The sequence below is a fragment of the Zosterops lateralis genome (assembly GCF_965231275.1).
Source record: "Zosterops lateralis genome assembly, chromosome: 22".
In the NCBI taxonomy this organism is placed as follows: domain Eukaryota; kingdom Metazoa; phylum Chordata; class Aves; order Passeriformes; family Zosteropidae; genus Zosterops; species Zosterops lateralis.
In genome coordinates this window covers 1,458,778-1,485,633 of record NC_139782.1, presented here as the reverse complement: position 1 = coordinate 1,485,633, position 26,856 = coordinate 1,458,778, and the positions used below count along the sequence as shown (strand labels likewise).

The window sequence follows — 26,856 nt, the reverse complement described above, 5'->3', positions numbered from 1 at the left end:
CTTTTCCATCTATCAGCACTCACCACGGAGCACAACAGGCTTTCAGTAAAGGGAAATTCTGCATCAACCTACGCCATTCCCTTTCCCTCCTGAGACATGCACTCACTCTTTGTGCTACACGGACAACACACAAGTGTGAGACAAAGAAAAGAGATCCTCAGGACTCATCTCCACAGCTATAAAATTGTGCTGAGTAAAGAAGCAGTGAAGACAGGCTCCTGAGCCAGGGGAAGAGCAGTAGACAACGTGCCAACAAGGCAGCACAAGGACTGGGGTGGATGGGAAGAAGGGAGCACTTAGAGAGTGTCTTGGCAAGGCAATGAAGAGCTTTAAGTAGTTGTGACCCATTCCCAGACAGGGAAACCTCTCTGCTCTCCCACAGAAGAGGGGTGCAAAAACAATCATCCTGAAGGGTAAGCTGAGAGCCAGATGGCACGAGGATGTGTTTAACTCACCCACAATCCTGAGAAGTTTCAAACAGGGGTCACTCCATGACCCAAAGCTACAAGAGGCAGCAGGGCCTTGCTGCATCTGTCACACAGTTTGGATTTACCCATTTGGATTCTGCCTCTTCTGAGAGGACAGAATTCCCATTTTAAAGGGCAACTGTACAAACAGGACATAGGAGTATTTATATTCCTCTCCAAACACCAGCACAAGCAGCAGGGGTCTAGTGGGTGATTTATGAGGTGGGAATGCTTCTTTGAACTGGCTGGTGGATGGGGGTTGCTCTCAGGAGTGGGGAGGAACAGACGATGGCTGGCTTTGCTGAGGAGCTCTCCCAGTGGCCCAGGTGGTCCCAGCTGCTGGCTACTCCAAATGAGGTTCTCTCCTTCCATTCTCCCTCTCTCACTCACATACAAAGTCAACACACCAGAGAAAGACGTTTTTCTTTTCTTTATTTCCCAGAAGAGCTCTTCCTTGCACTTTTCAAACACCATACAAAACAAGCAACAGAACTTTGTTTCATAGACAGAAACAGTTTGTTGGAGTATAAAGAGTTACTGGTGATCGTTACTGAAGAATCTTGGCTTATTCCAGGGGCACTTCAGTATTCCTGAGGAATAATCATTGATTTCTCCTTCCTTCCCACTGGGATAGTCTTAGCCATTAGTCACTGTTCCTGTAAAGCAAGAAGGCTTATATTATTAAAAAGCCATTTGGGTTCCTTACATGGAAGGTGCTGCAGGATGTAAAGCAAGTCATGGAGCTCTGTAACATTTCCAGAGGGTAGGAAATGTTTTCATCCTTTGCTGAAGTAAGAGGCTGTATATGGAGGAATTAAGCATGGTCAGAAGCATGCCATGTTTTCATGCATAACCCTCCATTCTGATAAACTGGGTACTTAAAAAAACCCCACATTATTGGTCAAGTTAACTATTTGTGGGCTGAAGAGAAATCAGACTGAAATCAAAGGCACAAAGAACAAGAAGAAAGGCTGCAGCTGCCTCCTTGTGTGCTTGCACATCAATATAAATCCATGTTCCTATCAAAGTACAGGATTGTGAGGTTTGAGTAATGCAGGCTAAATAACCTGAAAAACAGGATTTTTTCCATTTTGCAAGGAAATCCAGGCTGTGTAACTCACAGCCATAGCATTTTAAGCCTTGAAATAATTGTGACATGTTGATTTTAAATTCTGCTGAAGTCACAGTGAAAACCACTTGATCGAATTACTTAAAAAGCCCTTAGAACATTTTGACCACAAATTAGAACTCTCCTGCACTTAAAGTATTCTTCTGGTCTAGATGAATGGCTCCTGCACTGCTGTTGGGGTTTCATGATGGAATTTCTAACCCAAAGGATGGGCAGTGTGATGATCCATGTTACAGCCACAACACTCTGACATTTCCTGATTATTCAGTATCTTGAAGGTCCTCTGTCCTTTCTCATTGTGACTCAGGACTCAGAATTAAGAACTTTATCCTGAAGAATCAACATTCCCAACTGGGTAAAGGTCTGAGTAACCTGGTCTGACCCCACAGCTGACCCCCATGACCTCCTTGAAGTCCTTTCCAATTCGAGTTCTTCTGTGATCCTGTGAACTTGACAGGCTCAGAAAACTAAAAATAATTTCAGCCAAGTTAATCTGTGTTACATTTCCCTCTAACAAAGCTGATTTTCTTGAAGATTCTATCCTTTTTTTAGCATTTGAACAGAACTCAGTTTTGTAAAGGAAATCCTACAAAGTTTAGTTACAACGAATTTTTCTAGGAAAAAAACAGATGAGTGATAATGTAACAATATTTTCCATGTTCCTAACCAAGAGAAATGAAATAATTTTGTTATAGTAACCCTGGAGCCATTATCCATGACATGACATTTTGGAGGGAATTAATGACATTAACCATTAGATAGGGAAAATGCGGATGAAGCTTTCTCAGCCTCTTTGTGCCAGAGAAAGCCATGGAGACACTGCACTGGAAACTATTTGTCTGGTGCCATTCAGGCATCTGAAGTGTCCTTCCAGTTACTTCATGCTTCCAAGGACCACCCTGCTCCAGATTAGTCCTTAATCCAAGTAAAATCCCTTCCTAGGGTGACCAGACACTGTTTTCTGCTGCTCAACATCCCTAGGAACAAGCACCCTTGAATGAATAATTCTCTCCCAGAACATGTGAGCAGTGCATTTATCACCCACATGAAGCCACAGACATGTCATTCCAGCTTTTTTTTGGAGACATAAACTGCAGGAACAGACTCAGGATGGTGTGGAGCACTAACACATTTTAATGTTAACAAACGCGGCCAGAAGAGCCACACAGAATATTAATCTGACTCTGGGCAGTAGCTGGCAATGCTGATCAGCTGCATCCAAGTCACTTTCTCTACACTGCTCTCCAAAGATTTTATTTGTTGGAGAATCTTCTTATTATTTCCCTTTAACAGGCAGCTGGAAAGAATATTTGCAAGCAGGTATGTCAGTAGGGCTGCAGAAGGCTGGCAAAACCTCATCTGCCAGTAAATCAGAGGAGGACTGGCCTCAGCTTGCAGCTCCACAAGCACCAGGAAAAGCCTGGAAACCCCTGCAGGCTCCTGCACCAGGCAGAGGGGTGATACACAAGGGATTTCTGCACTCTGTGTCCTGCACGAGCTCCTGGCAGATTATTTTACCTCAGTACTCTCTGAAGTGCTAAAGTCACTGTAAATGTGTCCTAGTGGATGCCTCTCCACCAGTGTCACTGAAATTATTTAACCAGGCCACGGCTCTGTGTGTGGATCCAAAACACACACACACATTTCCTTTTGTTTCCAGATGCCACAGTGATAAATTACCATGAGAACAGCCCCAACTCTGACACATGAAGAAATGAGGAAAATACTAATGGAGTCAGTTTGTAGACTGGTACACTGCAGCCAGTTGTGACTGCACAAATGGTTCCTGCTATTTAATCTATTCTTAAAATTTTTAATTCAGCATGCTAAAAATTTAAATATTTAACTTCAGTGTTAATACTGAACTCATTGAAATTATCCTCTTCAAAACTGCTTACAGGGTACATTTTTTCCAGACTAACTACATTACTATGCAGACAAACAAGCCACAAAACTTACAAGTGATCAGACTTTTCATATTGAAAAAAACAATCCAAAACCCCATAGAAGATCAAAGATCCACAGGCAGATATACCTGATGTGCCTGACATGACTTTCAGTTTCTTCCCAGCTCATCTCTTTTAAAGTCTGAAGAACCTTAATAGTAGTTTAGTTTTTCTGCTTTTCTGACATGTATTTTATTGTGTTTTCAGGCTGTGGGAAAAGCTACCTGCAGGATCTGTTAAACTAATTCCATGTATTCAGTCTAGTAAATTTACTGTTAAAAATACCAGATATTAAAGAGCAGGGGAACATTCCAGCTTTGGCAACACAAGTTTCATCCTACCAGCACTCCCTTGGGAAAGGCAGAGGAATATCCACGTAAATGGATAATCTGACTTATGAACAGTTACCAACCAATGGTAGGTAGCATTGTGTGTTGGTTTTGCACAGACTGGTTTTTGGTGCCAGGGGGGTCACAGAGGTGGCTGCTGTGAGAAGCTGCTGGAAGCTTCCACCGTGTCCAGCAGAGCCAGTCCCTGATGGCTCTGAGGATGGACCTGCTGCTGGCCAAGGCTGGGCCAGTTAGAGATGATAGGAATGCCTCTGTGATTACGTATTTAAGAAGAAAATCAAAACAAAGGTGCACAGCTTTTCTTCTAGTCAGAGAAGAGGAGGAGGTGAGAACATGAGGAGAACAACATGGAGACACCAGGGTCAGTGCAGAAGAAGGGGCAGGAGGTGCTCCAGGGGCCAGAGCTGAGATTCTTCTGCAGCCTGTGTTAAGACCGTGGTGAAGCAGCTCTGCCCCTGCAGCCCATGGGGATCCATGGGGGATGCAGAGATCCACCCACAGCCCATGGGGATCCACAGGGGATGCAGAGATCCACCCACAGCCCATGGGGATCCACAGGGGATGCAGAGATCATCCACAGCCCATGAGGGAGGTGCCCAGGCCAGAGCAGGAGGATGCCTGGGTTGGGCTGTGATCCAGCAGAGAAAGGGCCCCTGTTTCCAGGCTGGAGCAGCCTGTCCTTGCAGGACTGCACCCTGTGGAAGAGTGACCCATGCTGCAGCAGTTTTGGGAAGACTGCTTACCCATGGGGGGAATTCACATTGCAGCAGTTTTGGGAGGACTCATCTGCTCATCAGATTGGAACCACACTGGAGTCCACAGAGAACTGTCTCCTGTGGGAGGGACCCCACAGTCTCACAGGGGAAGGATTCCTCTCCCAGAGCAGGGGAAGAAAACCTCAGGTGATGAACTGACCCAGATCCCCACCATCCTGTCCCCCCCATGCTGTTGGTGGGAAGGAGAGAGTGCAAAGGGACAGGATGGTGGGGATCTCGGTCAGTTCATCACCTGAGGTTAGAGGCCAGGGGGGAAATGTGTTTCAAGGGCTTATTTTACTTCTCATTATCCTCCTCTAATTTTGTTAGTAATAAATTCACTTTGCAACTTTAAGTTGAACTTGTTTTGCCCTTCAAGTGTTTTCTCCCAGTCCTTATATCAACTCATGAACACTTCATTAATTTTTCTCTCTCTTTTGCCCAGCTGTGGCAGAGAAGGGTAAGTGAGCTTTTGTAGGTGCCTGGCATTGGGTCAGTGTCAAACCACCAGACTTATTGATACTTACTTTTACAAATTTACCATGGAGAAGATATGGAGATTGGAAGTCATGTTGACAATTGGAATAAGCCATTCCTATGCCCATCCCTGATCCAAATGCAATAGGCCATGTCTTTCCTGTGGAAGAGGCAAGCAGAGAGGAAAAGTCAAGGAAAACTGTTTGTTATATATTGTTCTAAAAGCACCAAGAAAGGACAAATTACTAGAAGATGCATTCTAGGCATTTTCAAGTTCTAAAATCCTCCAAACCAGCCCACGATAGAAGAAGACTAACAGTAACATGTGTTTGGAATTTAACAGAGAGCAATCTCTGCATTCAAGATATTACTGAAAATTACTCTGTTTTAAAGAACAGCTGAAGAACTAGGATCAGTTTTAAAGCCCTGGCAAGGCTGGCATAAACTGATGTCTAGACACAGCTCCAGTGATTTGGCTCAGGGTCTCCTGCCATCCCAGGATTTGAGCTGAGCACAGGAGGAGCTCAGGGAGGTGCCATGGATAACAACCTTGTTACACAACAGCTAAAAGTTCTGGGAACTCCATTTCAATGGAAAAGACAGGACAAGCAATGGAAGAATTGGTCTAACAAGCTGATTAACTTTTACATGCCTCAAAGACTTCCAACTGTACCTACAACAGATGGAAAGTGGGAAGCCAGGAAGTCAAGATTAATGCAGTGTACTTACTTTTGAAGAAGATGACTGAGAAAACAATTCCTAATCCAAATCCAGCACCTGTAAGAAGAAATGCAGCAGGTGAGGACAAAGATAAAGCAAAGTAATGGAAAATTATATAGTTCTTTATAGTAATTCTTTATTTCACTCAAGAATATCAAACTATGACTACCCAACTACATGTTATTTCAGCACACCAAACCAGAGAGTTCTTACATAACAAACCTGAAAAAACCAATTCTGGCTTTCTTAAGTAACTGTAAGCAGTTAATTCAGATTAGAATCCCAATATATGTAATAAGTACATTATCAGAAATATCTGGGAAACAAACCAGACTCTATCCCAGGATAAGTTCCTGAATTTTGTCACCATCTACAATGCAGAATTAAAATTTATTTGGCTCATTGTCAACAAATGAGAAACACTTAAATGAAAACTTATTGTGTCCTTGAGCTTCAGATTCTGCAGATGAATATCTCATTGTATTTCATTTATCTCACTACTTTAACTGCTTCAATGTGTGTCCTGAGGGCAGCAGAACTTTGAAGCTTTGTGTTACCCTATACCTTACAAAGAAAGCTCCAGGCTGCTTATCTTTCACATCCACAACATTCATTATGGAGCACATTTAAACACTATTCACATTAGGAGTGAATGATTTTTCACATCCTTATACTATACATAGAAATAACTGCAGCAGTTGAAACAAAATTATTCAGCCCCGCTAAAAAACTTGGCATATTTTTAAATAATTTTTTGCTTTCCTTGGAACGTGAGCTTATGATTTTGTGCAAGATGCCAGGCAAGTCTGCAAAACTCCTCTCAGGACCCAAAAAAATACCACAGTGAAAACTTGCAGCTGAGTGGGTAAATTCTACATTTAATTAAGTCCACTGAAGAGAAGAATTTTAGATAAGGCACAGAAGTACAAAAGTTTGAAAAAAAAAAAAAAAATCAGTCATGCATATGTTAATTTAAAAAACCAAATCTACAGCTTTGGGTTTATTTTGCAGCAAACACATCCTGTTATGAGTTTCAACTCTCTCCTTTCAATACAAGAAATTAAATATTATGAGTTTGTTAATTAAAATACATATTTTTTTACATTCCTAAAAGCACATGATCCTGTTGAATGCATTAGTAAGTGGGCTGAGTCTAGAACAATGCCAAGGAATTCTGTACCCTCATGGCATATAGGATGATGTTTCCTTTTTTAAAGTTTCCTTGTGCTCTTCAATTTTTTTCCTTGTAAAAAGTACATTGGTAGTTTCTATTGAAGAACAGATTAATTAAAAAATACTTGACATCCTCAGTACATTAGGATGCACCACCTTGTACCTTAACTAAGCTTCTCACATTTTCTGTTCATTACAAATCCCTGAATATTAGCACAGAGGTGAGCAAACATGATCTGAGCAACGCCCCTCACGTTCACTTTCTGTATTTACTGAGAGCTGGAAACGGGAGCTGGTTTGAAAACCCTTTTCATTTTACTACAGATTTTCAGTTGTGCCAGAGGTAACTACTTTACCAGGTCATTCCAGCTTTGGAGTTGGCTTACAAGACATGCAGGAAGAGCTGTGACCGCCCGCCAAGCCATCCTGACATAACTCCCCCAGACATTTCAGAGCCCGAGCGCTGGGGAAGGTCAGGGTTTCACTCTAAATCATTTGCACAGCAAAGGGAAAGTCTCAGATCCTCAGATCGGAGTCTGCTCGGAGTGTCAGGGCTTCTGTGCCTTTCAGAGAGCAAGAGACACTCCTTGGAGCAGCTCGTTCAGACCTGTGGCACTGAGCAGTGCTCACCCACAGCAGGAAGAGACATCAGGGCTTCCTCAGAGCCACAGCTCATCCCCCTAATCCCCCCAGCCCCCTCCAGCAGAGCCTTCCTGCTGTACCTTTGCTATAGTGCAGCTGGCGCTGGCTCTCCCACAGTGTTTATGCCATTAAAGATAATTACTATCTTCCAGAATCCATCCCGTTTGGCACCCTGGCCTGGCTCCTCTGCCAGCCCATTCCTACAGCCCGTGGTTGGGTGGGTTTGGTTTGGGCTGTTGCATTTCAGGGCTGACCAAGACCTGGTGGGGGGATTCTTTCTGTTCAGACAGCACCAGGACTGTCTGAAGTGCCCAGTTCAGCAGCCCCGCCATGAGGGAGTGATCCCAGCCCTACACTTCCTGTCCCTGGGAAGATCCCCTCTGCCAATCCAAACAGCTTAGCTAATCAATGAGAAATGATTTACAGGATGACAAATTCTGCATCATCTCGATGCCTGGGCAGTTTCTAATGTCACCACACTTTCCGTGTTACCAGTCAAACTCACGTTCTTCTCACCAGCCTGGTGGTGAACTGCTTCCTGTCTTGTCTTAACACAACCCTGCACTAAGGAAGCAGCTATAATTAATGCAGTTTCTTTCCATTTACTTCCAGAAATTATCATTGTCTTGTACTCTCTTCACCTCCTTCAGATCTTCTCTCACATTACAGCCCCTCTGTAAGGGCTGCACTTAAAAGGTGAAAAATTTATTATTTATGTCAACTGCAATTCAGCCTAAGCCTAAAACACAAACTAAGCCTTCCCCCACAACAACACCACTGTTAAACAGATGTGGTCCAGCATCACTGACTTAGGGAAAACCACACTCTCTTAAGAAAGCTTTTTCTGAAGCAGCTCATTTGAGGGGATTGTTCTTCATGCAAGTGCATTTTCTGTGCAATTTTAAAGGCTACCATTGCACTTTATTCCAGCCGTAAGGAGTCTACAGTGACAATGAGTACAAAAAAATTACAGGAAGATAGCTAAGACCTTGCTTTAAGTAATGAAAATGCTACAGAGAAGTGAAGGAGGAGACCTGACAGCTAATGGGTTCTGGCTGCCTGTTCAAGAAGGCAACTTGAGAAACAAAGACAAAAAAGTACCTCAGCTTTCCCCATCTCACAGGCAGCTTGGGTCACTCCTGTCCTGACTGAGGCACAGACTACAGCCTGTGCTCAAAACCACTGTGATCACAAGGCCCTGTCCACTAGAAACATCAGCTCTGCCCCTCACATCAGACCCTGCACTTACAGCATTTGCTCTTTTCTACTTGCTTTGAACAGTTAGAAATTGACTTTAACTTAAAGCCAGAACCTTCAGCTACATTTAACTCCTGAGCCCGTCTGGTTAAGAACCTCTTTCTGTGGGAAGTTTGTCACTCATCTTCATTCCACTAGAAAGTATTTGTGGTTATGTGGTCATTTCCTGTGTCTCCAAGACCAAGGGGGAGCAAAACCATCTTGCCTCGGGAGCAAAGTAATGCATTTCACTTTAATTCTATATAAAGTTACAGCAGAGATAAACAATGGCAGAGCTGATGATGAGTTTTACAGGTTTAAGTTCTCACATGCTCCATTTCCTCTTAAAGAGGCAACATGTCGCTTCAAAGGGCCGCCCACCTGACCAGGGGACGCTCCAGCTGTTCCTCCTAAAGATCAGCACCTCTAGGCCAGGCTTTAACTTCATAACAATAAAACATGAAAGGTTTATCTTACAAGAAAAACAAACGAACATGGAAAAGCAAAGGGCTTGATCCACGCCAGGCACATTTTCCCTCCCTTTTTTGCATGACTGACTCTTTGGAGGAAAAGGCCACAGGAAAGAGTACAACCCATTTTTCACCTTCTCTGACAGTTTAAAATGTTTAACTAGAAAAACAGCCTCTTCCACCCCACATTCATCACTTCAGCCTGAACTCATTTACAGTGTCAACAGGGGACAGGACACTTGTGGACACCTCAGCCCTGATCCCCACTGCACACCCCAGCCACACAGAGCGGCACAGCCACACAGAATTGGCATGAAGCACCAAGCCCAGGCGCCAAAACTTTTCCTTTCTACTTTTTTGGCTCTTACACCTTCCAAGAAAAACGTCCCAGTACCTCCAATCAATCTAACACGCAGGAGAACACGCGCTGTACACTCAACAGGACATCATAAAAGTGTCTCGGAGAGAAACACAAATCTTCAGGATGGGCTCCTGCCCCATAGAAACATCTGGGAAAAGCTTTTTCTATAAATTTAATCAACAGTTGCTCCAACAGTGATACTACACGGTTCTCTCCTAGGCTACCCAAGTAGCTACAGGCTGAGGCAGCTACTAACACAGCCACACCTAGATGTACTTTGCTTCAATAGCTTGAAACTTAAAATAGAAGGATTAAAATATGCTCACTGACATCTGGCAGATGTGTTGCTGTTACTATAGCAGCTGGAAGGTTTTCAATTACTTAATCCCAAAATGAAAACTATTATTTTCCTTTGCCATTCCACACACACTAATACAAAACGGAGAGCTTCAGGTTCCAATCCTACTCTGACAAGATACATAAAGAATTGCTTTGCAAAAATGTGGAGGGAAGTTGCCTCCACACACCAGGGCCTTCACAGGGCACTTAGCACCAGTTAGAAATCCGAGACCATGAAATCACTTATTTACGGAGAGAATTAATTTTAAGCAGACTCTCTGCAAGGTCTTAGTGGCAGGAATCAGATTTTCTTCAAACACCAACTTTGAAGCTTTCATTCCCATCTCCCCTGTGGTGTGGATTGTTTGCAGAGCAGACAGAAAAATGAGCACAGACACTGGAAGAAAACACAGTGAAATTATATACCAAGTACTCAAGAAAGAAGCAGAAAAAAAGAGTTTTGTTTTATATGAGCATCTGACTGCAGTAACAGAGAAAAATTGGAATAACAAAATATTAATATCCAAATGTCATTATAATCCAAATTCTGACATGCTTTCAGGGGCTGCTTTCACCCTTAAGCACTCAGGGTCAGGTCAAGTGCTGCCCAAAGGCAAACCCTGGGTAAACACCAGCACTGTTGCAGAGGCACAGGCAGCAGCACAAGGGGCCTGTGATGTCCCAAGAACCACAGTGACACTGGACCAGAAACTTCACCCTCACTCCAGAGACAGGTGAATGAGCTGTGAGACCTGAGGGCACAAACATTTTCTCTCTCCTTTAAAAGGGGAAGGGGAGAGGAGTAGAAGCTGCTCTATGATGAGATAGTGCATCGTCCCTGTGAGGGTGAGGAGGCCCCAGCACAGATTTCCCAGAGAAGCTGTGGCTGCCCCATCCCTCCCCTCCAAGTGTCCAAGGCCAGGTTAGATGGGGCTGGGAGCACCCTGGGGTGGTGAAGGGTGTCCCTGCCCTTGGCAGGGGTGGGATTGGATGAGCTTTAAGGTGCCTCCAACTCCAAACCATTCTGGGATTCTGTGATCAATGTTGCACCAAGCTTTTAGACAAGTCAGGGCTGTGCTTGCTTTAGAAGCTCCCGTATAAGAAATCAGCAATATTCTCGTAACATCCCTCTGACAGGAAATAATTACATGTTCTGCTAATAAAAACAGTAACATTGCTGAAAAGGAAGATTTAGCAGGAGTAAACACACCACAGTGAGGGCTTTTGCAGCCCAGCTATGAGGGTTGGCAGGGCTGCTGCTTCACACCCACCCAGCACAGGGTGGCCAGTACTGACGTCTGCTGGCCCAGCTCAGAAACAGGCAACTGAGAGCAAGAAGAGTTTCAGGGACGTGTCACTGGCAGGAATGAAGAGAAAAGGAGCCTGATCCTTCTCAAACCTCTCACTGTTCATTCATCATCACCAAAGATGTGCCAGCAGCCCTGAAAGGTTTTTCTCAGAAAACTGTTTCTGATATAAAAAAACAACCAAGTCTTGTTCCCACCTACTGCTGTAACTTCCCAAGGACCAAACTTCAGGATATCACTTGGCTACAGTCCCTTTCCCCTGGGCACTGCCACTGCAGGCCACCTCCAAAAAAGGCAGAGCTGGCATCTTATCAGTGCACTAATGCAGCAGTTCAGGAAGCCAGGGCACTTTGGGCTCATTTCCCGTGGAGCAGAGCTCAGGAGGTCTGGGGTTTGCAAGATGGACTGTCACAGCCCTTGTCTCAGGTTCTCTGGCTCCAGAGGCCACCAAGAGCAGGCTGGCACAGCTGCTGGGGCACACCCTGCAGGGCACAGCTCCCTGACTCATCTGGAGCACCAGCCAAGGGAACAGCAGGGCACAAGGCAGTTAGGAGACCTGGATTCCTAAAGAGTTTCCTGTCTTTTTCTTCCAACAGAAGATAACACCCCCTTAATTTGTAAATGGACATTGTATTCAGAGCTCTGCTAACATCATACCTAAATACTGCTGTTAGGTTTTGGACTAAAAGCCTGTTCTCAGAAAAGCATTTGCCCACCTCTTCCAAGGAAAACATTTTTTGTTGTCTGTGCTGCCTCCCTGCACAGCCTGAGCCATGAGCAGTTCATATTTACACTACTTGGTCTGCTGCAAGACACAACTAGTAGAGCTGGGTCCGCTGTACAACCAGGAAAAATAACTTGTTGGGGTTCCAACAAAGCCCCCACAACAATGTAGTTCTGTGCTCACAAAATATCCATGTTCTCCAGTGCAAAAAACAAAACCCCAAAGGAGTTTGGAACAAGCCTTCTGGCCTGGTAGCTAAGGCTGGATGGCCACGATACAACTGCCAAGCAAAAAAACACTTCAAAACAGGAATTTCAGGATTTTTGTATATTTAGACAAAGTTTAATCCAGTTTTCAGAAAGTGTAATCAAGTTTTATCATTATATAGACTGACTTTATCCTATTCATAACCATGTGAAGGATTATTTAAAAATACTGACATTGCAATCCATACAATGATTCTTGCTGAAATATCCAATCTGTGGAATGACACAAACAATACAATTTCAACCTTGCCATTAACAGAACAGTTGTTCAAGCAGGCCAGATGATGAAAGGCAGAAAAAACCATGTTAACAGTTGCAGGAGAATTCAAAGTGCCCTTCTCTCTTAAAAAAAATTCCTATTAAACGGAAATTAGAAGCATTTTATTTTCAGATGTCAAAACAGAGGATTAGAGGAAAATGAAATCACTACACTGGGTTATTTACAAGCTTCCAGGCTGAATTTTGGTCAGTCATAGACATACATCAAAACATTTCACTCCTGAAAAAAAAGTTAACTTCAACACATCAACTTCACACACACAAGTCAAGAAGCAAACAGCTTCCTCAGATTACCTTCCAGTATCAGGGAAATTACCACCTTCAACTCATTTAAAACAACAACAGCTTCAAAACAAACCAAGACACGTGGGCACATAAACCTTCCTCTCTTCCACACATACTCTTTATTGCCTCTTTGTACCCTGTAAACAGCACATAATAATAATTTGTCCAAAATTACAGCCTTTCAGCAAAAAAACCCCTCTGTCACTCTTTTGTGAGTAATTGTCTTTCCAAATAAACAGCCATGAACTATCCATCAGTTAAACAAACAAACCAACCCTTTGAACAGGGTTTGGAGCCTGCAGGATGGAGGAAGACCATAACAGTGTTTACTTCATCACCCCTCCCCTGCGGAGCTCTACTGATGAAGAGGAAGAAATGGCTGTGAAGGCTGGGGAGGACACAGGAGCTGAGGAAGGTTTGCAAGCTGGGAAGGAAAAGAAAGCCACGCTAGTTAAGGTCTCTGTTCCCACACTGCAAACAAGTTTTCTGTAAGAAAGTAACAAGCAGCTTTTCTGAATGAATATCAGTATCAGAATGAAAAAAAGGAAGCAGAAGTTATAAATGACTGCCTGGGTGAAAAGCCCTGAGGAAGGTTCAAAGCCAGAGCCAGCAGGACCTGGATTGTCCCTCTGAAACCTCCTGGTCAGCCAAGAAAGCACAACCCAGTCCCCTGCACACAAACACTGTGCTCACAACAACGTCTGCAATGGAAGAGGAACAAAACCACCTGGATACAACTTCTTAATTAGCAAAACAAATAAATATCATCCCCATAAAAACGAGGTGGCCACAAGCTCCATTTAACAATGGCTCAATGTTCTGTGCAAGCATGAAAAGATTTACTTACTCTTTGAAATTAAATACTGTCCTGACAACGCCTGACAACATCCTCTGTTTGGAGCTAACAGGAAAAAGTTAATACTGAATTACAAGATCCACACAGGTAGTGACCAAGAGCTCGAAAACATAATACAGCATTTCAAAAGATGCAACACAAGATAAATATTTATTTTGGAAGTTTTAGTGGCAGGAGATCAAGTTTTTTTCAGGAGCCTGGTCTCCAACTAAAACAGTATTGCACAACTACAGAGAGCTGAAGACAAACCCTCACTTACACAGCATAGTGGGAATCCTGATGGGCTCAGGCCAGGCTGCACAGCTGGAATTTAAACCACATTTCTGCTAATAAAGCCAGCCTGAGAGCTCCACCTCCTCTTCTTCCCCTTTTTTGTTTCCCATGTCCCACCAACCCTCAAACTAATCCACAGGAGTTATCTGTCCACAGTTCTCAGACTGGGAAATGTTGTACATGCAAAGCTCCAGAAATTCACTGCTTTCCTTTATTTAGAGAGTCCGGAATGGGAAAACACTGGGCTAATCACAATGTTTGTTTTTCCCCAGCCATTGGCTGGGAAGATCTCCCTGGCTGTAGCACTCAGGGAGGATGTAAAGGAGAGTTTGGGAAGGAAACTGTGGCCACCAAAGGGAAAAGTCTGACAAAAAATGCATTTACCAAATCCTATATCCCATGTAACAACTAAATCCTCAAGTAAAAATGTTTATTTTCTTTTCTTCTTTCTTTCCAGTACAACAACCACCCTTGATAATTTATTGGAAACTCCAGCAAACTTTGCAGTGATATTACAAAACAAATCAACACAACCACTCATGGTTTTAATGTCCCTGCAGAGAAAACAATCATTCCCACTGGGATAGCACAGAAAAATTTGTGTTGTCAGCACACAGTTCATGCAGGAGGTTGCCAGTACAAATGCTTGGGTTACTGATCAATTGTAAAAGCACACAAACCAGAAAAGTGCCCTCACACGTGGAGAGAAACGTGTCTGAGCTCATCCCACTGGGTTTGATAAAGAGATGCAGCACATGTGACCTTTTTGGGCAGTCTAATAAAAACATGAATTTAACTGAGATCTCTGCTCAGATCCTGGTGAAGACAACATTGGAATTCCTCAGAGCAGTGCATAAAGTAGGTTGTCTTCCTTCTGCCGCCGCTTTAGGATGGAAGGAAACACCAAATCCAAATGAAAGGCCCATTGCAGAGTGAGGAGTGCAGGTGACAGACACCAGCCTAACCTAAGGGGTGCAGACACACCTGAAGGACAGGGCTGTCCACAGGGACCTGGCAAGCTCCAGGAGTGGCCCAGGGCAATCCCATGAGGTTTAACAAGAGCAGGTGCTGGTGCTGCACATGGCCAGGACAAGCCCCAGGATGAATCCAGACTGGGGGATGATCAGGAGCAGCCCTGGGAGAAGGGCCTGGGGGTGCTGGTGGGTGAGAGCTGGACCTGCCCCAGCCCAGAACTCCCCGTGCCCTGGGCTGAGCCCCAGCCTGGGCAGCACAACAGGGGATTCTGCCCCTCTCAGGTGAGGCCCCACCTGCAGAGCTGCCCCAGCCCTGGGGCCCAGCACAGGGAGGAGCTACAGCTGCTGGAGAGAGTCCAGAGGCACCAGGATGATCCCAGGGATGGAGCTGCTCTGCTGGGAGGGAAGGCTGAGAGAATTGGGATTGTTTAGCCTGGAAAAAAAAGAAGGTTTTGGGGTGACCTCATTGCAGCCTTCCAGTACCTGAAGGGAGCTGAGAGGAAAGAGAGAAATAAACTGTTTGCAAGGGCCTGGAGAGACAGGACAAGGGGGAATGGCTTCCCACTGGCAGAGGTAGGATATGGTTGGATAATGGGAAAAAGTTCTTCCCTTGAGGGTGGTGAGGCCCTGGCACAGATTTCCCAGAGCAGCCCTTCAGCTGCCCCACCCCTGGCAATGCCCAAGGCCAGGCTGGATGGGGCTTGGAGCAGCCTGGGATAGTGGGAGATGTCCCTGCCCATGGTTCAGGATGGGATGAGTTTTAAGGTCCCTTCCAGCACAAACAAGCCTGAGATCCTGTGAAATCAACCCCGTATCCACTTCTTTCAGCCTCCAGGGCAGAGGATGTACAGGATTCTGACATGTACAGCTGCAGTGTGGAACAAGCTCTTGTTTATAATTTGGCATACTTAATATTTTATGATAAAGCAACCAATGCTATGGAAACATAAACATGTCCAGATATGTTTGTCAGACAAACCTGAATAGAATTTCTTAAGGAAAAACACTGCTCTGGAGCACTTGACACTTTTCAAAGGTCTGTTATAAACAATGGAAGTTTCAGTTTACTTAAAATTATTAAACATCTTTTCTAATGGAAAAGTATTAGGCAACTAAAACCCCCGAGTTCCTCATCAGCTTTCAAGCACAAGGCCACTGCAGCAACAAGAAATAAACAGTCACATTTCCCAGATATTACTTATGGTTCTAAAAGAGACATCTGCACCAACATGGAAGGAGCATCTTTTGTATCATTTCTTGCTCTACACGTTACATTTGAAGATTTGGGTCTGTAAACACACTTTGTGAAGCCACAAGCTCTGCCCAGTGTCACAGGACAAACACACCAAAACCATCACCACCCCTAAAACTCACAGCCCTCAGTGAAACCTCGTGAATGAGCCTCAGAAAACTGAGCCACGTGCATAACTCTCACTTTAAGGGCAAATTAATACGGAAAAACCCCATCAGAACTGTTCCCCTACTTGACAGAAAGGCAGAACGACAGGGCTGGGACAGGGACGGCGCCTCTCAATGTCACATCCACACGCTGTACCGAGTGACACGTGCCAAGGCGCTCAGCGTGTCACGCTGCCGATTGCTTTTAATAAACGCGGCCCCCCTGGCACAGGGAGCGATGTGAACAGCTCGGCTCAGGCTGATCAAACCCACGGCCGCAGCACAGCCCGGGGCGGGCGAGGTCGCGGCGCTCCAGGAGCCGGTCGTGCCTGCCCGCCGCTCATTCATTCCGGCCGGGAGGCCTCCCAGATCTCCTACGGAACCCCGATTTCCCATGGAAACCTCTCACCTTCAGCACAGGGAGTAAGCAGAGGTCAAAGGCGCCCGGACCGCGGTAAGCCAGGGCCGGGCCGGGGCGCAGAACTGGGAGCGGGCCCGGCGGGGGTCCGAGCCCGCGGCCAAGGTCACCTTGCCAGGCCCGGGGCTGCCGGCTCCACCCGACGCCGGGGGCAGCGATGAGGGCGGATCCTCCGGACACCCTGAGCCCCTCCCGGGCTCATCACCGCTCTGAGGCGAACCTGGGGCGGCGGGGGACACCGGGCCCAGCGCCGCGGGGACACGCCGGCGGCCGCTCTCCCAGGTTCGGGGAGCCCAGGGGACCACCACCGCTCTTCCCCAGGCCCTCCCGCTCCGCCGTGCCCGTGCCGCCCTTACCCAGCTTGACGGCGGAGTCCGCCAAACACCGGTCCCACTTCCTACCCAGGTCGCCCTCCGACGCCATGTTGCCCGTCCCCTCACCTCCTCCCCCGCGCAAATCTCGCGAGGCCTCGTGCTCCACCTATCGCCCGCGCCGGCAGATCTCGCGAGATTTCACTGACATTGCCATGGTAACCGACGGGAGGGCGTCATGGCCGCCGCGCCCGACCTTGGGCCGGGCCCAAAATCCCCTTTTTCCCCGTAGGATCCGGCCCAAAACGCCGTTTCGCCCCGTAAGACCGGGCTCGCCACGTCCCCAGCCCGTCCTGGGCTCCACCTCTCCGTCTAGAGCTCCCGCTGTGTCCTTGTTAGCCCTCAGCCTATGGCAGCATCCCTACCTCCTCGCAGGCGCCTGTGCTGGGCCCGCGCCCGCCGCCCCCCCGCCCGCAGGGCTCTCTCCTCGTCCATGGTAAGAGCCGAGCTGTGCTGCAGGGCACGTTTCTCACTGCAGCCTTGGGCACATCACTGGACACGCTCTCCCGTGTAGGTTTTCCCTGGCAACGGCCCTACATCCTCCACAGCTCCTGCATCCCCTCAGCGGGAGGAAGAACAAGCCGTGAGGGTGGCAGAGCGCTGGAACAGGTGCCCAGGAAGGGCGTGGAGTCTCCTTCGCTGGAGACATTCCGAACCCACCTGGACGCATTCCTGTGTCACCTGCTCCAGGTGTCCCTGCCTTGGCAGGAGGTTGAGCGCAATGATCTCCAGAAATCCCTTCCAACCCTAATAATTCTGTCATTTCTGCTGTCTGGCCTCAGCTGCTCTTTGGGCCCTGAAATGAGATACAGGTGTGTGACAGCTGTTGTCAATCCCTATCAATATCCCAGGAATCAACTCATAAGAGCAACCTGGCCCCCCCACGTTCTTGTTTATTTGAGAAAAGGAGATGAATTATGTCAGCAAGACCATTCTGTCACATTTAAGAAGGTAATTCACACAATAGGTTAAAAAGCAGAACAACAGAATTGCAGAATGGTTTGGGTCGGGAGGAATATTAAAGTTCATTCAGTCCCACCCCCTGCCATGGTCAAGGACACTTTCCACTGTCTCGGGTTGTTCCAAGCCCTGTCCAGCCTGGCCTTGGACACATCCAGGGGCAGCCACAGCTTCTCTGGGCACCCTGTGCCAGGGCCTCCTCACCCTCACAGAGAAGAATTTCACCCTTCTAAATATACATATATATTTCCTTATTTTAGAGGAAGGTGTTGTGGGAAGGGTTCCCACTGACTTCTGGGGCTTGAGCCCATCCTGCAGTGGCTTTGTGGAGCCAGCAACAAAACTGTGAATGTCTTCAAACCCACTATAGTGAATTTAGTTTTGCAAATGGTGTGTAGGCTGCCTGGAAGGCATTCTCTTGAAGCCTTGTGAAAAAACCCCAGGGTGTTTGTCAAGTACTAATGTCCCCATTCACACTGTGAGGCAATTTTTAGCTGTGATTACTTGTTTTGATTTCTTCAAGTTCTGGCAATTTTCTTTGTCGAGGTGGAGGAGGCTCTGCTGCTTCATAAAATTAGAAATTCTTTTGCAAGTCAATTACAGATTAAAGCTATAAACAGAAGTAAAAAATTCTTGAGGCTGGCAAAAATTTCATTAAGCTGTTGTTGGTTTAGGTCTTTATCTTAAAAATACAACTGGTTTTGATCTAGAGTCACGATAAAGATTTTTAATTGGTTTGATTCAACTCCTTCACATATCACAGAACAATCACAATTAACCATTATTTTCTTTTCCTTATAAAATCTAAATGGCTTTTAAAAACTTATCTTAAAAGGCACACGGTTAAACTGAGCCCCTGCAGGTTCAAGAGGTTTTCCTGGAGAAGGCAGCCCTTGTTCTGTAAGGGGAATCTTCCTTTTCTCTTCCTCCCCCTGCAATTTGCTCAAATCACTCTGCATTGCTGCATAGTTGGTATCCAAAATAGAACCACGCATCGAGTTACTTATAAAAATATCAACATGATCCAGCAGTTTTTTCCCCTGAATAGCTACAGAAGTGCTTTCTGAAACCGCTGCCCCAGCGGTGCCAGCTCCACCCTCCCCTTTCCAAACAGCTCTGGAAAATATCAAGAGGGGAAAGATAACTCGAAGCCTCCAAAATATTTCTTTAATTTTCATCTTGAAAATTAAATTCCAGAAGGCAGTGTTTAAAACCAACCCAGAAATGTGGTCTTCTGTTGGCAAAAACAAATGTTCACTGCAGGCCAGTGTAGTCTCACTTCACACTTACTCATTTTCAGGCTGTTGGGCTCCCTGGAAAATGCTGTTTTTTGGGATGAAGGAAGCAGTGGTGAGCAGCTGGATTGTGAGGCACTTCATAAAGGGTTGTGTTCCTGTGTCTCAATGTATCCTTACAGCCTCACCTCAGGACCTGGTGCATTAAACCCTTTCCAAGGGGATGGAATAGTTCAGGGTAATTGTTTTGAATGTTCAACTTCCTTTGGAGAAATCACTCTGCTGCTTTTAAATCCCAGAGTCACTGAGTGATCAGAGGGGGCTCTGGAAAACGTTATCCATTAAGGATCTAGAGCACATTCTCTGTACCCCTTCCCCACCCAAGGGAAAAATTAAGGCAGGAGGGAATGTGTCCAAAGACAGGCTTTTCTCTCCATTGCTATAGTTACTTGGCACTTAGACCCTCACAGTGCAATATCAAGTATTTATTATTGTGGGATCCAAGGTGATGTTTAGAACATGCGGTTTTGAAAAACCTTTTTTTTTGCATTTTACAGCCCAGCATGTGCTGTCCCAGGATTCCTTCCCTCCCTTCTCCCCTCGTGCTCTCCTCTCCTTTCTTTCCAGTAAACAAGTGTATGAATAAATGGAGGAGATGAAGCCAGAAAGCTTCAAAATGAGCCCTGTATTTCTCTGGTGGAAGTCAGCTTCTAGTTGAAGTAGGTTCAGAACTTGTATCCCCAGATTTGTTAACAATATACCTGACTGAGTTGTGTGTGGAATTAAATACTGCTCACCAGGAGTTAGACACTGGTTAGGTTTTCAGCAGAAGACCATCAGATGGGGCAGGGGCAGGACTAGGGACCTCAGATGAACAAGTACCATTATTCTTCTAAATTGCTGCTTCCCTGGTGTCCAGTGGAAGATCCATGCAGAGGGCACGTCCAGTGCTGTGTCCTGTTCTGGGATCCTCACCACAAGAAGGACCTGGAGGGGCTGGAGCATGTCCAGGGAAGGGAACAGAGCTGGGGAAGGGGCTGGAGCACCAGCAGCAGCTGAGGGAGCTGGGGAAGGGGCTCAGCCTGGAGAAAAGGAGGCTCAGAAGTTGGCTCTGCACAACTCCCTGACAGGAGGGGACAGCCAGGGGGGCTGTCCAGGAACAGGGACAGGAGAGGGAACAGCCTCAGGCTGGGCCAAGGGAGGCTCAGGTTGGACACCAAGAGGAATTTCTCCATGGAAAAGGTGCTCAGGCCTTGGCAGGGGCTGCCCAGGGAGGTTTGGAGTGCCCATCCCTGGAGGTGTCCAAGGAAGGCCTGGACATGGCACTCAGTGCTCTGGGCTGGGGACAAGGTGAGGATTGGTCAGAGATTGGACTGGATGGTCTGGAAGGGCTTTTCCAGCCAGAAGGATTCTATGGTTCCATGGCTGCATTTGGAGGTGAGGAGCTGCTCTGGAACTGCAGCAGCCAGAACTCAAACCCTTTTCAGCAGAACAGACTTCCTTTCAACTGTTACCTCTGGCTTGTCCATAGAGCAGGATGAAGTTCTTTTTCAAAAGTTCCCAGCAAGTTTATTTTAAATCTTGAACCTTCCCCCAGCATGAGGATATCACCTCTTATCCTAGTTTTTCAAAGAATCCTAAAGCATCCCTTGTGTCATTTCCCCACTGGATACTAATACGTCTTGCTCTCCTCTTCTCCAAAGAACACTCATGCAGCTTCTCCCATAGATTTAAATAACATGAATCACCTCCCACACATATTTTTTATTTATTTTTCTGCCAAGATCTGCACAGGAAGGCAGCAGTGTAGGAGTTATCTGCTTGTCATGGCTGACATAGCCTCGGTGTGGGCCCCCACTCCCTGTTTCCTGTGTTTCCAGAACAATTCTTTCATGTTACAGAGAGCTCAGGCCTGGGTGGGAACCTCCAGCTCTCAATCTCCGCTCCGGTGTGTTGGCTCTTTCCTCCAAACATAAGCCACATTCACCAGACACTGATGCTTCTTTCTCTCTTTGAAAACCTTTTAGCTATCCAAGCAACAAAAACAAAACAAAAAAAGTCTGAGGAGAAAGAAACCCCTCCTCAGCAGGACTTTGCCCTGAAATGGGAAAGGTGCCAGCGACTCCATTAAGTCTCCTGTGCTGTCCTTATTGATTTTCTGTGGACGGCAGTCGGATGCTGTGGGGTGAACAATCCTCTGAGGCTGAGCTGACTTGCATTAGGAGGGACAGCTTGTGCTGCAGTGAAACACCCTGCAGGCTTTCCACAGGGATCACACCCACCTTAATTAGCACGTCCTGTGCCTGTGGTGATGGATTTCCACGCCACTTTGGTTGGATTCATTGTGTGGTGCTGCTGGTTCCAGCTGTCAGGTATGGCTGGTTGAAGGAGAACTTGGAAAAATGGGACAAGATGTGTCACAGCTCGCTGTGCTAATTCTGCTCTAAGCTGCTTTTGCCATGAACATGAAGTTTGCCCCAAAATTCTCAGCAGGAAAGCACTTGCATGGAAACACTGACCTGAGTTTTTGTCAACTTTGAAGTTCCAGGCAAAAGCCATGGTCTGACATTTCATGTCTTTATTTTCTATGCACCATTTTGTGATAATTTTTTTAGAATAGTAGAAAGAGAAAAACTCCTTGTGCTGTATTGATGAGGTTTTCTAATGAATAAGCCCATGAAAAAAGTGCTATTTTTCAGCCTTTTAGTATGTTTTTCCATTCGTCCATGTCTCTGGCTAATTCTATACAGATTCTAACTACTGAGCCGTGACCATTGTATTAAGAAAGAATCCAGGCAGGCCCTTACAATTCTTTTGGCTGGTATATTAGCAGGCTTCAAATGAAGTGCAACGTGTCAAGGAAAAAGTAAGGGAATGGAAAAGTTTTGTTTCTTTCTGCTGTATTTAATCAGCTTCTCCTCAATTCTTTTTTAATGACAAGCCACAGACATTATTGCTAGTTAATGACCAAGTTTGACAAGAATGTCCTCAATACTCTCTTAGCTCAAGCTAAAGACAGCTCCTGTCTCTCAAGTTTTCTGAGCTGAAAATACAAAGTTAAAGGAGCAGCTGCAAGAAGAGGAATGAACAGTGTCCCGGGGTGTGCAGCTAAAGCAGGATGTGCTGGAACATGAGGGGTCCTGGCAGTCCTGCAGTGTATGGACATCTTGGGCTGCTGCTGGCTTTATCCTTTCCATTAACCAAAGGAGAAGATCTGCTTGGGTGCTGATGGAGTGGAAAAAAGTCTGGTTCAACATTCTTAGTGCAGGGAGGGGAATGCCTCAAACCTCACACTAAATGGGCGAGATGTTGTTTTTCATTAAACGTGGTATTTGGAGTTACTCATCAGTTCCTGCAGGAAATGGGGAAACTCTAAAAACTTTTAAATTCCAAGGGTACACTCAGCAAAGCTGCTTTGAGTTCAGGATGGGGGACTTTTTTATTGTTTGTGTGCTATTTTGACACTGTGTACAGAGATCTCCATAGTGAGAACTATCTGTGGCTTGAACACAGAATTTCAAGACATTGGGTAGTGTTGTAGGTACCTTTTTCCTATATTAGTTTCCAAGAAACACTCGGTTTTCAGCCTCAAACCAAGTGATGCTGCTGTTTTACTGACTCTGACTAATAAAACCCAGCAAGCTAAACTTTACCATTGCTGGAAGACTCTTGCAGCAATAAATTCAGTTTATGAGAACTTCTAATAAAAGCTTACATATCTTTCAAGTGCCATGAAAGAAAATGAGCAATCTGACAAAAAAAAAAAAAAAAAAAAAAAAAAAAAAAAAAAAAAAAAAAAAGGGGGGGGGGAAGCTCAAAATGTTTCTTTCTTTATTTAAAAAAAAAATGACAAAATGACTATTCAGTGAAGCATGAAGGTTTTCTCTCAGACCCTGTTCCTCAGCATGTTTTCACAGTCACCCTTGGTCCTGGATAAATGCTGGAATAAACAAAATAAATAGCGTTTCACCATGCATGCAGGAGGATAAAATAAAAACCACATCGTGCTGGACCACAAATGCTTCAGGAAGTTCTGGCTGAACGTGAAAAGTACTTTGTAATGCTAATAAGTGTTTATCCTTTTGCTTCCTCGAATGTAATCAAATGTACAGGGAAAGCACATGGATTTTAGAGCTGCTGATTGCAGGATCAAAAGCCTTGTTATTAATTGCACATGAATCTGATGTTGTTGGGCCGTTAAGATGTCAACTGACATCATTGTTTGCTTCCTTTGTTTATAGACCCTCGTTTTAGAGAGGGGTAACGCCTGCCACAAACCCTTTGGAGTGTCTTTCCTGTAGGTGGGTGATCCACACCAGCAGGTTTGGGAAATGCCTGAGGCAAGGTAACTCTTGGATTCGTGGAATGTCCCTGAATTTGCTGCATTTGCTGTCAACCCCTCCACAAATCCCAGCAGAAGGTGGGACAGTGGTGACATTCATGGACATTCTGCCTGCTGGGATTTACTCCCCACCCTAAACTGCAGCCTCCCTGCCAGAGTCTGGTCCTACATCTTAATAAACAAACAACAAAAAAATCCCTGAAACATGGCCTGCTATAAACAAGCAAAGCAAACAGCTGGTCCTCATTTGAAAAAAGATGTGACATCAATTTCAAAACGAATCTGCAGATCTCCTTAATGCAAATATTTTTAGGAAAACAAAAAGCAGCTGTTTATTCTTCCTTATACCTATTAGTGGGAAAACAAAATCCAGGATGCTTGTATTTCTTCCGCTAAGAAAAACATCCTCTTGGCCTCAACATTCATTTGGAGCTCAAATTGTTTGAAATACACTGGGCTGCCTAATTCTGGTATTGCTGTGCTGCTCCAGCATGCAGCTAGGAGCTGTTTCTGCTCAAAACTAAAAGCTACTACAAGTAGAGTTGTCATTGAATACTTTGAATGAATTTTGTGACAGAAAGAGGGAATTTTAGAACAGGCATTTTCAAATTTATCAGTTCTGACCTCCCAGCCCTGAGGAGTAACATGTGCATTAGATGTGTGGATCCCTGGAAAATGAAGGAATAATTTGGCCTGTGTAATGAACAGGTTTGCTTTTCTTAATTACTGCTGGGAGGCAGCTCTGAGGGAATGCAAAGACTGGAGGAGGATCTGGGGACTGCAAAATAGGAGCCATTTGGGATTTCTGCATCTTATGAAGCGGGTTGGAGAAGGTTAGGCTGAGTAGTGGCAAAGAACTGAATTTGGAGTCTCTTGAGCCTTCTGGCTGCTCTCCCAGATGTGGAAGGATGGTTTCCCACCTTTGGGTTTATTTGGTACTGGCTATTGATGGAGTTTGATGTGGTTTTGTGTTTCTGTGAAGTAATACAGCTCCTGTTTTTCCTGAGATCGTTCTACTGTTTTCTGTCCTCCCTCCCCGGGTTCGTTTTGTTCCTGTGCTGAAAACACCCCTGAGAGCTGTTCCATCTGCATGGGCTCCATTGTGGTGCAAATTCATGTGGTGCAGTCCTGTCTCTGGCTATTGTAACATGATCCATGTCCAAGCTGTTCACGTCCCTGGAAATCGGGGCTGTCCTTTGCAGACTGAAAACTTGGCTGGTTTGCCCAGTTAAGGAGAAGCCAGAGCTGTCACCTCCTGCCAGGTGCTGCTTGGTGTCTGATAGCGGGAGCGTTCAGTGTCCAGCCACAAACACCTGCGATAATGTGTGAGTGACACGTCAGAGCTTGGCCTGGGGCATCTTCCCCCGGGGGGGATGTGCCAGCAGTGTTACATCCAAGGGAAAAGCCTTCTGTGAGTCCCCCTGTCTGTGAAATCCGAGAGAAAAGCAGAGTGTGACTCCCATGTCTGTGACATACAAGGGAAACACTGTGCGTGACTGCCCTGTCTGTGACATCTGAGGGAAAAGCCTCCTGTGGGTGAGTCCTCGTGTCTGTGACATCCAAGGAAAAGCCCTGTGTGACTCCTGTGTCTGTGATATGCCAGGGAAAAGCAGAGTGTGACTGCCGTGTTTGTGACATCTGAGGGAAAAGCTGAGTGTGACTCTCCATGTCTATGACATCCAAAGGAAAAGCCCCAGCTGACTCCCCGTGTCTGTGACATCCAAAGGAAAATCCCTGTGTGACTGCCCAGTTTGTGACATCCGAGGGAGAAGCTGAGTGTAATTCCCATGTCTGTGACATCCAAGGGAAAAGCCCTGTGTGACTCCAATGTCTGTGATACCCAAGGGAAAAGCTGTGTGTGACTCCTGTGTCTGTAACATCCAAAGCAAAAGCCCTGTGTGACTCCCAATGTCTGTGACATGCAGGGGAAAAGCCCCAGCTGACTCCCTGTGTCTGTGACACCCAAGGGAGAAGCAGAGTGTGATTCCCGTGTCTGTGACATCTGAGGGAAAAGCTGAGTGTGACTCCCATGTCTGTGACATCCAAGGGAGAAGCAGAGTGTGACTCCTGTGTCTGTGACATCCAGGAGAAAAGCCCTGTGTCACTGCCCTGTCTGTGACATCCAAGAGAAAAGCCCTGTTTGACCCTGTGCTGGCATTTCCAGCTTCTAGAGCAAACTGAGGGAAGGGTTTTGGCAGCCCAGGGTCAAGTCTGCAGCACAGAGAGTCCCAATGGAGGTTTTTTGGGGTTCTGGCAACAAAACTGAGGTGAAACAAGGCCTGACCTGTTCCACAAAATGCTGCAGAGGAAGGTGTCGCTGCTTAATGAATCCTTACGTTTTCCTGAGATAATTGTCTTTTGTAGTTCTCAGATTCCCCTATTGAGAACAAGTCAGGAGTCTGGAATTGGGATGTCTTACCTGAAATCACTGCAATGGGAGTTACTCCAGTAGAAGAAACAAATGCTTTATTTTGGGACAGCCTGAGCAAAATAGAAATGCTTTATTAGTATATACACCCTGATTTTAGAGATCCTGCTTCAGGTCACCTCCAGGGGACTCTGCCTCGGTGGGGGGTTGGATTAGATGTCTCCTGAGGCCCCTTCCAACCCTAAAAAATCTGTGCTCCATCCTGTTCTCCCTGTCACAACTGCCTGAGCCCTGAAGGCATCCAACTGTGTCAGCATCTGCCCGGCTTCCAGCGGGTACCTCCCAGACAATACCGAGCACTTCCTTTTAAAAATAATTAATAATTATCCCCGGCCTTAAGCAGCTGGAGGCTGCTTATTTTTCCACATCACTTTAGACCTGGTGCGTGCGTTACAGGCGTCTGTAAAGAGCAGTTTACCTGTGTAAAACGCAGCTTTATGGTGACGAGTTTGCTACTCGTTACCTCTTCTGGGTGGCGTTTGCCGTGCTACCCGTACTGCCTTTCGTTTAAGCTCAAATAAGCGTGATTAAAGGTGTTTAAGGCAGCGATGTTGCCACGCAGAAGCTCCGGGAGCGACTGAGGGCCGGACCCGAGCAGCTGCCGCGGCCCCCGCAGGCCCCGCCCCCGACTCCGCCCCCGAGCTCTGATTGGCCGCTGCGCTCCCCCCCGCGCTG

At 46.0% G+C, this 26,856-nt stretch overlaps 1 protein-coding gene and 1 long non-coding RNA gene across 2 annotated transcripts; both read right to left on the bottom strand.

Annotated features, from left to right (window-relative positions):
* Positions 1 to 882: 882 nt before the first annotated feature.
* On the bottom strand, positions 883 to 17,308 carry MICOS10 (mitochondrial contact site and cristae organizing system subunit 10). The gene is made up of 4 exons (XM_083877006.1): positions 17,202 to 17,308; positions 5,854 to 5,901; positions 5,175 to 5,284; positions 883 to 1,123 (listed from the first exon to the last, which is right to left on the bottom strand). The coding sequence occupies exons 1-4, from the start codon at positions 17,266 to 17,268 to the stop codon at positions 1,115 to 1,117; spliced, it is 234 nt and encodes a 77-aa protein (XP_083733132.1). The 5' UTR covers positions 17,269 to 17,308; the 3' UTR covers positions 883 to 1,114.
* Positions 17,309 to 22,478: 5,170 nt separating this feature from the next.
* Positions 22,479 to 26,788, bottom strand: LOC310918131. The gene is made up of 3 exons (XR_014591596.1): positions 26,600 to 26,788; positions 26,173 to 26,234; positions 22,479 to 23,351 (listed from the first exon to the last, which is right to left on the bottom strand). It is a non-coding gene; the product is annotated as an uncharacterized lncRNA (long non-coding RNA).
* Between the last annotated feature and the right edge of the window lie 68 nt (positions 26,789 to 26,856).

What these genes read in the sequence shown, in the direction of transcription:
- MICOS10 (XM_083877006.1), bottom strand. Translation starts at nt 17,268, where the DNA reads ATGGCGTCGGAGGGCGACCTGGGTAGGAAGTGGGACCGGTGTTTGGCG. An exon ending in GGACTCCGCCGTCAAGCTGG is followed by an intron (nt 5,902 to 17,201) that starts GTAAGGGCGGCA and finishes TTCTTCTTACAG; the next exon opens with GTGCTGGATTTGGATTAGGA. An exon ending in CTCAGTCATCTTCTTCAAAA is followed by an intron (nt 5,285 to 5,853) that starts GTAAGTACACTG and finishes CCTCTTCCACAG; the next exon opens with GAAAGACATGGCCTATTGCA.